Below are 14,861 nucleotides of genomic sequence, written 5' to 3' on the forward strand. Positions count from 1 at the left end.
ATGACAATATAAAGTTATTCTGAATGTATTTCAAGATTAAAATTTTTAATTTAAAGCTTTAAACAAGTGCAGACATATAAAAACCCTTGTAAACATAATAAATATTATTAAAGACTGATTCAGAAAGAAAAAGACTAAAGACACAGGAAGCCATGGGAATTAGGGAGACACGGAGACTATGGAGCAAACTCCCACCGAGTGAGAGACCCACAGGCAAACAGAAAAGATGTCTAATGTGCCAAACAAGCAGCAGGTGAGATACACAGAGATAAGGGTGACCAGAGGGAAAACACACACACAGCCTGCAGTGGAACATTTCGAGGCTATGACTTGTAGCCTTTCCCCAACAACCTTTAAAACTAGCCCATGTCAATCCAGTGACAAGGACAGTCAGGGATTTAACCTAATGTTTGCCATGCAGCCTTAAAACTTCACCAGAAGTTTCCCACCCTTGCTGTTCTTGACGACTGTCTTGAACCACAGAGAAAAAATTTTGATCATGATCTTTTAAAAAGTGTGTTTTTAAGTAGCTTAATTGTCAGTTACAAACGTCAAATGTGGAACTGTACTAAAATCATAAACTTGAAAAATCCATCAAGAGGAAACCTACCACAAACAATCTGATGGCATTAAAAATGCAAAGAGAAATAGGACACGCAGCTACGTACGTGATGCTTGGCAAGTTCAATTTCAATGGCCTTAGGATCTCCTCCCACAGGTTTCTGCTCACTGAGCAGGCCCTCGGTGTGCGTCAGCCATGTCAACAGCTCATCCAGGGCGTGCTGGAACTGGCCCAGGGCTAACAGAGCCCCCTCCAGCTTATGCTACAAAGAAAGTGAAGAGGAAGAAAAGCCTTATGAATTCGATATTATGAATGACATACCTTTATAAAAGTAACAAAGGCAAAAAAAATCAGTTGAAAGCATATCCAATGAAGCCTAATCAACATATACAGTTTGAAACTCCTTGTGGTTAAAAAAGTCATGTGAGAAACAGGAAGAATTCTAATAAAATAAGACTTTAGGGGCCTTAAAACTTTAGGTACTTAATTATCTAATTTCTTTTAATAATGAGTTTACCTTAATATATGAACTTGAACTTTTCTAACTTCTTAATGAAAGTGTCAGGTTTTACCTGTCTGTTGATAATTCTTTCATCCAGACTATCCCATATCAACTTCAGCTCCATTAATGGGTCTTGAACAGTGTGTTTGTCACTCTCTTCTGTTACTTTCTTCAGCAAAAGCTCTGCTTGATGGTTCAGTCTCTCCATTTCTATCTGCTGTTGGTAGGCCTCGGACTTAAATTGCTATTTAAAAAAAAAAAGAGAGAGAGAGATAAAGGAAATTTGTTTTAAATCAAAACTTCAAACAAAGAAATTCTATGGATTCAATATTTATTCTAATTCGTACTTCTTATAGTCAGGGAGGTGAAGAGAAAAATCTAACACAAAAGAATTATAAATTGAAAAAGATGAGAGAAGTCTTTTTTCTTTATTCAATGTTTTATGATGGAAAGGATTTCTATTTATAATTTTGATATTTCACACTTTTGTCCCCTATGGTTAAAAAAAAAGTAAGAAATTACAAGATTAATCTTATTTCTAATGTCTACATATACTCAATATGTGAGCTTTGAAATGAAAGAAAATAAAATAAAAAATAAAAACTCCCCCAAAATATCTCTAAGAAACCCAGGTTAACATTGCTTGCTCAAAAACATATATACATCTTGTATCCACTGAACATTTTATGTTTTCCATAGCTGTGCTGTGTTAATAGTTATTCCTACACCTCACCCACTGTTGACTCAGAATAACATTATTTTTTCTCCCAGCACTCACTAAACATGTATTTAATAATCTCGGTTTTGCCAACCAACACAGGTTAGCAAATGGTTGCTTGTAGGAGACTGTCCTTTCATAAAATATTTATTTTTAACCTGTAAGAGTAAATCATTAAATAGTAAGTCATTAATGGCTAAACAGTTCCTTAATTCTTTTCAAGCATAAAAATAATAATTAAAAAATACTAATTAAGGTATCATGAATACGTGCTTTCTTTTCACCAAGCCTGTAAAGAAAATAATTTTATTCTCAATTTAAGCTAAGGGCATAAAAGTGAGACCAGTTAGAGAACTGTCCCAAGGGTATCTGGCTAAGTGGAAGAAGCACTGGGATGTAATGTCACACAATCTAATTTAAGAGAAAGCACTCTTAAGCAGCCTGCTGTATGAAAACTATTGAGATATGTAAATATCCAAAAGTGTACATCTGTGAATGTACATAAAGTATATCATATGTTTACTACATGATCACATATAGTTAAAGAAAAAAACTGCAATCTAATGATGGCAACCGTAATAATTTCTAAATGAAATATTCTAAATTTTACTCAGAGATGAAAATGCTATAATTTTAAACCCAGGTAATAACTATATAAAAAATCTAGCAGAGTTTATTGAAAATAGTGTGATGTCTCTGTGGATGGAAACTTAAAATTAGGAAGGAAACAGCTGATCCCACTTGGATAAATCATCATCAGCACAGAGGAATTCAAAGAGGAAACAGTCCAGCCATTTTCACAGCTGGAGATCAAGAACCACAAAATCAAAAATTACAGAGGAAAGCAGATGGAAAACAACAAACATTTTTACAAAAAAAACATTTTGGGAAATACTATTAGACCATGGATGTTTCTTTAGCCTGTTAGACTAAATGGATTACTCTGACCCCCTGAAGAAAACAAAAATGGTGCTATATGTGTACTGAGGGCAATGAAACACTCCTGAATAATGAAGTTATGAAAATCCCTATAGTCTGAGCTACATATGCATAAAACACACCCCCACACCTTACCTGCACCTCCTCCTCCTCACTGCATTCCCAACAGGAGGATATCTGAAAGGCTATAAATCAGATCTTAAGAGTAGTTGCCTCTGGGTACATAACATTTTGGGTGGCTTTAAAAAAGCCACTTTTTTTTTTCCTCATTTGTATTTTCTGACTTTTCTATAATGAACAGGGGCTGATTTAATAATAACACTGGTATTTTCTATCATTGAGCATTTACATGCTGCTCACTTTGTACAAGCACCTTATTAAACCAGTTTCACAATCAAAATGTTAACTAATTATGTAAAATAAACTTGCATAAAGAATCCTATGAATAAAGAACATAAAATGCAGTCTTTGAAATTAATGAAGTCCACACATACCTTTAGCTCCTCAATCTGCTGCTTGACAGTTTCAAGATCTGTTCCAATTGGTGACATTGAAGCTAATTTACCACCTGCAATATCTACCCAGTCAAACACGGCCTGAAAAACACATTAGTCCACTAGTTATCAATGCATCTGAAATTGTTATAACATCCCAAATGCTACAGAAAAGTACAATCATAAATCTATACAGGTATTAAGGAATGAGCCCATTTTACCAATTAAGATGGTTCACCTAAATAAAAGCTACCATATGCTAAAAAAAGTTGTCCCAAATATGCAGTAGACATAACCTCCAATTCTGCATCCAAGTTTGCAAAGGAAATTCTTTTCTGAATAGAATCTTAGAATACTAAGAACTTTCAAACACATGCATCTGAAAAAAAAGTTTTACAAATTCCAACACATGAGATAGAATTCTCCATGCTTTCTTATGTCTAAGAGGCAGATGATGTAAAAATACTGAAAGAAAAAGATTCAAATCCATCTGCTTATTCAAATAAGCAAAAAGTTTACTGTTTAGCACTTGAGCAAAATTGTTGGCCCAACTAAAGCCTGATATGTTATTTAGATTAGCATTAAAATCCTGCACCTACAGAGATTAATATTATGACCATTACTCTGAATTATAGCACAGACTGCACAATCTATTTTTCCTGTTCTTGTTAGGTAATGCAAACACTTCAGAAAGGCACAACTCACATTTCTTTCACATACTGAACACACAAAATCATAATGGACTTTAACAATGTTGCCAGACCATATAGAAGGAAACTATCTGGTATTTTTGGTTATCATTAATAAACCCAAGAACTTGAGCAGCAATCTGGGAAATAAAATTTATTTTACTTTACAATCAAACCCTGAAATGTCTAGAGCTTCTGGACCTTTAAGATCTAGCTCTAGTAGGACACTGGGGTGGCTCAGTGGGTTAAAGCCTCTGCCTTCGGCTCCGGTCATGATCCCAGGGTCCTGGGATCGAGCCCCACATCGGGCTCTCTGCTCAGCAGGGAGCCTGCTTCCACCTCTCTCTCTCTCTCTGCCTGCCTCTCAGCCTACTTGTGATCTCTATCTGTCAAATAAATAAATAAAATCTTAAAAAAAAAAAAAAAAAGATCTAGCTCTAGCTAGGCCCAGCTATTTAATAAATCAAGTGGCCCTTCATTTCCCACAGGTGATGCTACTAACCTCCAGTGGGTCTTGTTTTTCTAGCAGGGGTAAGGACAGAGTATGAGTGCTGGTGCCTAGCCAGACCCCTCTGGCTAATGGCTCGGAGGCCCACAGTCTGCGACTGGCAGCAGTGCCATCGCTTAGCCATGGAGAGGGCACAACTCAGTCACTTACCAATAGTTCAGGAAAATTATGACCTGGTCTCACAAACGGAGGGCTGGAGCCCGATTAGTTACTGGCCTTTGAAACCTAACCAATAAATTATCTCTCTGGTTGAAAAGTGGGGGAAGGAGTAAAGTTATATAAGATATAATTTGTAGTGAAGTTTTTCATACATTTCCAAAGTTCAAAACACTTTCAGCTGGCATAAAGCCTGGCTTGTGATATTTATTTTTACAAATATAGAAATGAAATGGCACAATAAAAAGGAAAAGATGTTCTCATCTGAGTCTTAAAAATAATATTCACTTGGTTATGGAAATACGCAGAAGGGCTTTTTCCATACGGTAGGAGGATTGACAGACTCAGCGCTGGCCAGCCTATTAGGAAATGGAATAAGGCTGAAGAAGGTAGGGAGAGAAACGCCCCTGAGCTGGCTGGCCTCATCTGACAAGGCGATTATTCATTAAAAAAAAATAACTTAAAAAATGGTTAATAAACTGAAGGAGAGCCCTTACGGGATGTGAAAAACAACTATGGAAAGGAATTATGTATATGGAAAAGAAGAATAGCATTTTACATTTTACACAACAGATTATGAGCTAATAAAACAGAAATCTATTTTAGTTCACGGGGAACACTGGCTTCAAATCAAATTTCTTTACTTCTGACTTTAGTTAAACTTAGTGATATTTTTAGATAGTGTTTACTCCTTTCATCTTACTCCACTCAACTTCAGAACAGAATTCTGACGCGGTTCCATCTCACTGTCTGGTGCTAAACCATTACAATGTTTTAAACAGTAAAATTTTTCTTTTCAAAGCAAATTTCACATGTGTATAAACATGCTTACATGTCTCTGTACATCTACACAGATCTCAAGAACTACCTTCTAGAAAGCAAACCACAAATGACAGTAGACAAGGCAGTTGCCTGCACACTGGCAGCCCTAGGGCGGTGTCTATGTGGGCCTCTGCAGACCTCAGTCACAGGCCTCCTCCCCTCGGCAGCCCCGCCGTGACCCCCTCACCTGCAGTCCGTCCTGGTACTGGACGGCAGTCTGCATCGCCTCCTCGAGCTTGTCCACCCGGTCTTTCCAAGCCTTATTTAGAGAATCCCAGGCTGAATATAACTACAACATAAATATTAGAACTCTTTTAGTATCATTTGTTAAGTTTTCAACTCCTTCTATCAAATATGCTTTAGTTATACAAGATCTCTTTAAAAATGCATTCTAGCAAGAGAAGGAAATATGCTAGTTGTACCTCATCTATACTCTTCTTGACAATGGGTTTATCGGGTTCCCCACATGCAGCAATGAGTTCAGAACCCAAGTTAATAACTATATCCAGCTCTTCCTGTAGTCCATCTATTTCTTCCTTTATGGCCTACAATAAAAAATAATTTTTTGAGCAAAAACACACTGGAACTAAAAAGATACACACAAAGACATTAATGAGACTTATTTCTAGGAGGTGGGGTTATGATCAATTTTCTTCTTTCTCTCTTCCAAGCTTCTGCAATAAATTTTTTCAATAAGAAGAAATATTTTAAAGAAAAAACAGTGTCCTTTGTAACAGATATCAAATGTTTGTTATGAAAACAACATTTAAGGAATTACTTCTATGTAACAAATACCACAAACCAGCTCCTTTAAATATTAATAACAATGAAAAGTGTAGAAACATATTTTGTTTTCCAAACAGAGAAGTTTGGCAGTATTCATTTAACTTGGAGTTAAGTGATCAAAAAAAGAAAAATCTAAAAAAACCCTACCTCCTCCCCCCACACAGCAAAACCAAGCTTACAGATACAGAGAACAGATTGGTGGTTGCTGGAGTCAGGGGACAGGAGAAGGAGAAATTGGCAAAAGGGGTCAAAATGTACAAATTTCCAGTTTTTGAGAAAGAAGTCATGGAAATACAATGGTGACTGTTGTTAATACTACTGTGCCATATACGTGAAAGTTGCGAAGAGTAAATCATAAAGAATAAAATAAAATCACAGAACAAAATAAATGTAAGTAAAGTATGAGTTTGATAACTTCATACAAATTAACATACTCCTTAGTAGATTTAGGATAATCTAGCTCTGGATTAAATTTTACGTCATTTCCCTAGGACTTGTAAGCTACCAAAAAAAAAAAGATGAAAATGCAGTGTTTTACTTTTGCCTTCATTTTCTTGGTTAAATATATTTATTTGTTTGAGAAACACTTAAGGAGCATAATCAGGCCCTAAACTGGGCATTGGTTGTATGAATGGATAGGGCCATTCCAGTCAAGGAAACGAATATGCAAAGGTACAGAGACCAGAAGGTGCACACCGCAGTGCTGGGGGAGCCCCTTTCTAATGAAGGAGCAGCAGGACAAAACGGCTTCGCGAGGATGCAAGAGGCCAGTCCACAGTTGCAGGAGGCCGCAGAGGCCTCTGAGGGTTTTGAAGCAGCAATCGGTGAGAGTGGATCTGGAGAGAAGACTGATGGCACATCTGCAGGCCTGGCAAGGAAAGAGCTCCGCAGGTAGGGCGACCACTCTGGTGGACTTCAGGAGCCAAAGATGGAGCTAACAAGGCCCTGAAATAAGGCAGTGGCAGTGGGGTTGAAGAGAAACTTAAAAAATATATAAAAGTGAAATCTGTGGGTATAACCTATATCCTACTACGTCACCAAGCACTCCACTTTCAGAATGAAATATAAATTTGAATAGAGCAATTCTGAATATTTATCAGAGGAATCCAGGTTTCATTACGCCACAACTTATTTTATTTTTAAAGGAGGTCTTCGGCTTACCTCTGCTGCCTCTTGTTGCTGTTTAACTACTGAGGGATCAATTCCAGGATCCTCTAGATCCCGGATGAAATCTTGTGTATCTTTAGTGGTTACTACCAATGACATGTGATCACACCAGAATTTTTCTGCTAATTCCATTACATCCAGTAGTTTGGCCTCCCTTTCTTCCACCAGTGTATGTATGTTCTCCCAAATGAAAACCATTTGGTCAAGCTTATCCTGAACAGCTATAACAAAACATAGTATCAAAAAGGCAATAAGTTAGTGCCATATAAGCAACAAAGTCAAATGCTTCAGTTCACATGGCAACAGTGATTCAATCTCCCAAGTATCCAAAACTGGATCCAATTTTGGTTGACCCCAGTCTATTGGGTAATGCTAGGCCCAACACAACATATTCCAGACAAATGCAAGACCTCAGGGTATCCTACCCCTCTCGAACCAAGGCTCTTTTTGACAAAAGCAGATGCTCAAAGTCAAGTGAGCTCAGAGTAGACCAAAGTTTACCAAGTTTCAAGTTCACCAAGGCTGACCTTAATTCCAAAGAAAATGACATAATCATCTAAGCTCTCCAAATCAGGAATAACAATGTCTGTTCAATTCTAGGAATATAACAATGTAGGATATGTATTTTGGGCTTGTTTCTAGAGTACTCTTATCATAAACTTCCACTAATCTATGTGTACGCCTTTCCTTCGACCCACCCAGCTCCTATCTTTAAGATGGTTGGCTAAGGTCGTGGTTGCCATTTCTGCGGCTATGAGACTACCCATTCTGGGGTACCCATTCTGTAAAGTAGAGTGTGATTAGTAATGAGGGGGAAAAAAACCCTAGATTTGGTGTTATTAGCACCATCCTTTAAACATCTGGTTTAAAAGTCCCAGAGAACACATGGCTTTTGCATAATGGCACGTTGTATCTGTAACTGATTCCACAAACATAGGAAAACACAAATGAGGGATTTATGTACACAGCCCTTCAACCCCACGGGTAATACCTTTTCTAAAATTATTATGCAATTTACTGTCAGTAAACAGCATGAACATTTAGATTTATTTTAAAAGTAAAGCTCAATTGTTTCCTTATTCTGAAATTATTACCTCTGGCAGATATGTCTTTATCAGTGCCCTCAGATCTTGCGATCATTTCTTCTCCCCGCTTTTTAAGAGTTTCATACAATGGCTGTAGCTTCTCCATGTCCACTGACACATTCTTATTCTCACTGATCTGCTCCTTAATCTTCTCCACCTCAGCTGAGATTGAAGGTGGCTGCCTCAAACGCTCCACGATGCGTTCCAGGCTCTCAAGGATCTGGTCTATCTTGTCATGGAACTAGAAGTAAATCAAAGGGATCACTTATAGGGAAAAGACTTGGGATATCAAAAATGAAATTTAAATGGAAAAAAACCCATCTATTTAATGTCTCAATCAAGAATTAGATCTTCGATTGTCTGTTAACACACCCACCCAGTTGAGTGTATTTGTTACCAAACAGGATGGGTTAATGTATAATTGGACAACCTGGTATCAGTGTCTTACCCATCACTTCATTTTATCATATTTAAATGAATTTTTAAAATTAAGTCCAATAAACTGTGTGTTTTTCTATCAAGACTGTTTTGTTTTTTACTCATTACTTTGATACCCTAAAACGTTATATTATTAAGTATAAGATTCTTGAACATTTTTGATGAGAATAAAGGTATTTCTTAAGATATAAATTTCCTGTATTGAAAAACGTTAAAAAACGAAACAGAAACAAAAGGCCCCCTGATCCTGTAACAGAAGTTAGAACTTCATTCATGTTCAAACACATGATCAAATTCATGAAAGCATTTTAAAGATCTGTCTGCAAAGGTACCACAGACAATAAAGCAAAGTTATAAAAACTCACTCAAGTTCTACACTACCTTCAATATTAAAGGAATCATCACTCAGGATTCCATAAAACAGACCACTCTAATGTTAGTGCATCTAACAATTAAAGTCCAACTCTGAAAATGGAAAATCTGTTGGTAATTTCAAATTCAACTTCTCGAAAAAAAGTATTTTCAAAAGGGAAAAATACCAGTTTCCAACTTCATATTTTTTTCCTTCTTACTCAGTACTCACAGTCTTTCTTCTTATTGCCTTCTTGGGAGTGTCTCATTAATAATGATAATAAAATTTTCTTTTAGCTCTCCCAGAGGCATCTACTGTGGATGGACACTTCTTTAAATATCTGGGCAGTGACGACAACCATATGTTTCTTAAGTCACTGAGAATTATTTTGCATTCTATCTTCAGCAGGCAAAGAAATATAAGGACTGGACCAACCAAATACCACCTTTAAGGAGCCAAAACATCCATACTCAGATTTAATGTAGTGAAATAATTTTGTTTGAACTTTAATCAGAAGATCCAAGAAAATGTGTTTCCATGCTCTTCTGTTTGGAAGAACTCAATCACCTTTCTGGTGCAAATGATTACCTGAGTAGACTGAGAAATAGCTTCATCCAACGCCACGGCCCGCTTTTTGACATCCTCTTTAATTTGACCGTAAAGGGTGTCAGCTGCCACGTACTTCTCTTGGATAGAAAAGCCTTCGCCTGGGCTCAATTCCAGTAACTGTGGCCCAGTTTTGTTCATCTTATCTATATGAGGCTTGTGTTCGGCTATCAACTCTCGCAGTTGCTATAACAAACCAAACAGCTTCTCAGTATCTCAGGGTCACGCCTCCATATTACAGCTGTCTACATGCCCAATGCATCCAGCTGGCAAGAAACACCAAACACCCTCCCCATCACAAGGCATTTAACACAGGATGCCTCATACTGCTCTTGGCCAGCAAGAGATGCCCTGACAGAAAGAATAAACAACAGTCTGGTCATGTCAAAGTCTCTTTAAGGATAACATACAAAAATGCTGGTTGACTGAAATAATCGCAGTTCATTTTGCCTTTCCCATGAAGAGCAGTACACTTGGACAAGGGTCATATTACATAAAAGAATTATGAAATCACTATATCCCCAACCTATAACAACCAAGCCATAATTCTTGGTAGTCCCTTTCTATACACTCAGGATAAATGCAAAAATTTAAAGTGGAGGAAGGAAGAAAGAGAAGGAAGGAAAAGGAAAGAAGTTCAGCTGAGGGTAGACATAATGCAGGGAGAAAAAACTATACATAAAGGTAAATTAAGGGGATATTAGCCCACAAGGCATTGTAATTATATATAGTTAAACTAATACAAGATGTACACGTATGCATTACTTTATATATACCTAAGTATAAATCTATTCTATTATGTCAAATATGTCACATATATGATATGTATGATATATACATACGAATGAATCTATCTGTACTTATTTTAAAATGCTAAAGGCTACAGGGTAATCAATCTATTAGATACACAGCTATATAATGAGCATTATTTGTAAAGTGCATTTAAAGAAAAATATATGACACGTTTTGCATGAGGTCATCTAATTAAGAGATACAATGATATTTACACCAGTGAGTGTGTGTAATCCAGGTGGAGCCCCCATTCCTTATAGGGAGACAAATAAATCTGGAATAAATATATTCCACAGAACTTGGGGCCTCCACTGAGTAGTTTCTCTTGGGCCAAATCCAAAGCCACATCCATCTTTGCTTCCAGGTTTCCCTGTGGCACTGAGGAACCTTCCATTTGTACCATGTTAGTGATTAGGTTTCATAAGCAGAAATTCCTTACCCTCACCAAAAGGTGTATCTCCTTCTATTTTGCTACTCAGGCCCCCCATAAATTTCTGAGAGAAATTATATTCAGGAGAGATAGCCTAGAAAAAAACTACCAATCTTCTCCCGCAAATAGTTTCATTTCTAAAATTCATCAAAAAGAATCAACAAGATGGCCACATAACTCTAGATTTTTATTTAAAGTGCTCACTAAAATCAGTCATATAAATTATTTTGAAAATCCCTATGGAAATTGGTACATTACATCATCAACAATCCCCAAACTATTTTTGAAGTTTTTCTGAAGGCCGTCTCAAAACTCTTGAAAAAGAGCTAAATAAACATAAATTCAATTAAAAAAAAAAAAAGAACATGGGTGGTCCAAATCTAACCTGCTGCCCATGAGAATGTGGGAGGGTCATGTCTACAATCTAGCTCCTGAGGGGTCCAGGCTGAGATGTTCTTATTTTTGTTTTCTGTTATTAGACCACCTAGTAATGCTGCCTTAAAGAATGGAGGTGGTAAGGGTAGTATCAGCTAATAGACAGTCCCACAAAAAAGGAATGTATATATATGTTCTGGTTTCACTACTCAGCAAGGCATCGTTGGAAAACCAGCTTACACTTGGAGTTATCAAGAGACTCTCAGGTAAAATGAGAGATCTCTGCTCATTTTAGATCTTTAATGAGAGATTTCCTGAGTTTCCCAGCATCTAGGGAGGTCTCATTTGTCCAGCACCACCAAAGGACACCTTAGTTTGGGACTTACTGAGATGACCCATTTTTAGGCCATTCCTCTTCTAGATGTGTAGTAGTACTAGATGTCTACCTGGGTGTACGCGTGAAGAAAGAGCCCAGTAGGAGATGTCTTTTGCCTCAGATGTAACAAAATGATTCTTGGCAACATCATTCCATAACAGTCCAGTCACGTTCACGTTATATGTACGTAGTGTGACCTCAAAACACCTACCATAGAGTAATTGGCTCTTGGAGCCATTTTTTATTCCTGATTAGAATGAAGCTCAAGATGAGGCTGGGGAGCTACAGAAGAAATGCTGTTCTAGAAGGCTGTAAATATTATGAATAATTTTGTTGAATAATTTGAAGACTTGGCTACAAAGTTTTATAGTTCCTTTATATAAGAAACTGTAAATTTGACAGCTGAAAGGTTATGCTAAAAAGAGAAAGTAAATTCAATTTTGAAATTTAATAATAATTCAGTAATAACCTTTCCATTATCTGATATTACGGAGAAGCATAGCTACTCAAATCCTCCTTCAGAATAGAAGGAATCTGCAGAACATTTTATATTAGAAGTTATTCAGTGGATAGGCATCAGGATTTCTGCCACAAATAAACCTTTATATCAAAATTAAATTCAATTCTTCATAATTTTTAAGTCTTTCTCCTGCTGATGTAGATAGAACTCAGTAAAATTTCCATTTTACATTAAAGTATTGACTAAAGCTCTTGTAAACAAATAGAGATATTCTTCAATGGCAGTAGATTAAAAAAGTCAATAAACAAAATTAATAAGAAGCGTGGCATGTCCTTCAAACAATGATGTAATATACCAAGTTAAACTTTGCGCACATGCATGCGCACACACACACAAGAACAGTCTCAGAGTACAATTTGTATAGATCTGGGAGAGAGCAACTAGGTTCCTAAGTCCATAAACAGCAAGAACTCCAGATTTTTTCTGATAGTCTTGAGTCCTCTCTCAAACCCTTCCCAAATTTCAAGCGATGTTAATATTAAAGTAACTGCTGAAATGAGGGCTTCGTAATGCCATTTTATTTATGTTTAAAACATGAGGCATTTATAGATGTAAATACACTCTCTAGTTTACTCATATATACTTATAGGAGCAAAAACCATCAAAACAGTAAGAAAAAAGGGGAAACAACTTGTCTTCATACTTCAGCATTTTTCCTTTTCATTGAGCTAGCTTTTACATTATTTGTGCTTTGACATATTGTTACATTGTTCATCTCCTCCGAGCTCAGTGGTCTAGTCTGTATGATGCTGCTTTGATATATTCCTACTCTTTGCTTATATTCTAGATGGCTCCAACCAATATATATGAAGTATAAAACTAAGTCAACATATGTAAATTAAAAACAATTCAATACGCATAAATGGGAAGTACTTCAAAAGCATATTTCTCTAACATTTTAACATGGGAAATTAGTTTGTACCAGAATAGTTTATACTTCATACCACTCACTCTAGGAAAGCTGTGATACAATTAATGGCATACACAATGAGTCTCCTCACTGTAACCCTGGAAAACAATAGGTAAGCAACTCTGAGGAAAACAACTGTGCAGACCAGAATAGGATATTGCTAAAATCTCCACTGAACTGCATTAAAAAGGACCATGACAGTTCTCCCTTTGGCAGCACATGTACTGAAAAACACCATCACAGTCACAATTCTCTTCTAATGGGGATTACAACAACCTTCTAATATCAAGCTTACCCGATGCTCTTCCTGCTGTTGTCTTAGAGTCTCATATTCAAGGGCTGGGGCAGGAAGTTGAGAGATGATTCTTTGTGTTTCTGTCAGCCATGGCCAAAGCTCTTCATAGGTTTCCCAAAACTGGTTAACCAGGGACTGTGCCCTTTCTAGCTGTAGATACCTCTCTGAGTTCACCTGGCAGATGGCATCATAGTTCTTCAACACTTTGTCCAGTTTTTTCTAGAAAATAAGAGAATGAAACGTGTTCAGCTGGCCAAGCAGGCAAAGACCTCAGGAACTCCAGAATGCTTTTTCCAGCACTAAATGCCTAGTGCAAAGCAGGTACTCAATAAATGTATGTTTAGTGAATAAATCATTAAAGCCTATTTAGATTGTAACCAGTTCTGTGTATAAGATTTCATTTTAATTAGAATTAAAAAGACCCTTCAAGGGGCACCTGGCTGGCTTAGTCAGTAAAGCATGTGACTCTTGATCTCAGGTTTGTAAGTCTGAGCCCCATCTTGAGTGTAGAGATAACTTAAAAATAAAACCTTAAAAAAAAAAAAAAAAAAGATCCTTCAGGTTCATCCATATTGTTGCACATGGCAGGATTTCCTTCCTTTTTAAGGTTAATAATATTCTACTAAAAGCTAATGTTGTGTTCTTGCCTCAATTTTAAAAAATTTCCCCTTATATATGTAAAAAATAGCAAAAACGTGGAAAACATCTTAAAATACAACAATTAGAGATTAAGCTAATAAATTATGGTCTCTTCACACAATGGATTTTTACATCAACATCAAAAATCATGGGATTCAATGACAGAGAACCACCCCCACCTCCAAATACTAGGTGACAAAACTCAAGATATAAACAAATAAATAGCCTCAAGTTTATGAATAAGACACGGAGCTTCCCAAACATAATTAACAAAATTCTTCAACTATCCATCTAGGCCTTGTTGGTCCTTTAAGGTTGGAAAACAGGTCTCATATGAGTCTAGCAACATTAACATTACTTTGTAGCCAAAAATAAGGACTATCTTTCACAAATGAAATTGTAAGAGGAACTACTAGTCAACAAAATTAATTACATATATTAGACTCAGAGTAGAACATTATATTATACACTATGTTTTGTGGGCTGGTCACAGTGAATAGACTATGGCATAAATTCACATCATAAACCAAGAGCAAAAGATAGAGCACAATAGTAATCTAATAAACTCCAGAATGACACAGAAATTATTTCATCATGACCAGCATTTTTCATGTCAAGATCTTTGTAAAAATAATAAAGGAAATGTTAAATTACAAATAAGCAAATTTCCAGAAGAAACAGAAGAAGATGTACCAGTATA

At 36.5% G+C, this 14,861-nt stretch overlaps 1 protein-coding gene across 23 annotated transcripts in view; it reads right to left on the reverse strand.

The window, feature by feature from the left end:
• DST (dystonin) overlaps window positions 1-14,861 on the reverse strand; it is a 469,784-nt gene that overhangs the window by 40,882 nt on the left and 414,041 nt on the right. For all 23 annotated transcript variants that reach the window (XM_059178308.1, XM_059178298.1, XM_059178319.1 and 20 more), the window contains 9 exons: window positions 13,523-13,741; window positions 9,807-10,010; window positions 8,438-8,669; window positions 7,338-7,564; window positions 5,813-5,935; window positions 5,578-5,679; window positions 3,216-3,317; window positions 1,135-1,308; window positions 669-824 (listed from right to left, as the gene is read on the reverse strand). In XM_059178308.1, coding sequence (XP_059034291.1) covers window positions 669-824; window positions 1,135-1,308; window positions 3,216-3,317; window positions 5,578-5,679; window positions 5,813-5,935; window positions 7,338-7,564; window positions 8,438-8,669; window positions 9,807-10,010; window positions 13,523-13,741 — 1,539 coding nt within the window. The remainder of the gene's footprint in view (window positions 1-668; window positions 825-1,134; window positions 1,309-3,215; window positions 3,318-5,577; window positions 5,680-5,812; window positions 5,936-7,337; window positions 7,565-8,437; window positions 8,670-9,806; window positions 10,011-13,522; window positions 13,742-14,861) is intronic.

This window comes from Mustela lutreola, chromosome 6 (assembly GCF_030435805.1).
Source record: "Mustela lutreola isolate mMusLut2 chromosome 6, mMusLut2.pri, whole genome shotgun sequence".
Lineage (NCBI taxonomy): Eukaryota > Metazoa > Chordata > Mammalia > Carnivora > Mustelidae > Mustela > Mustela lutreola.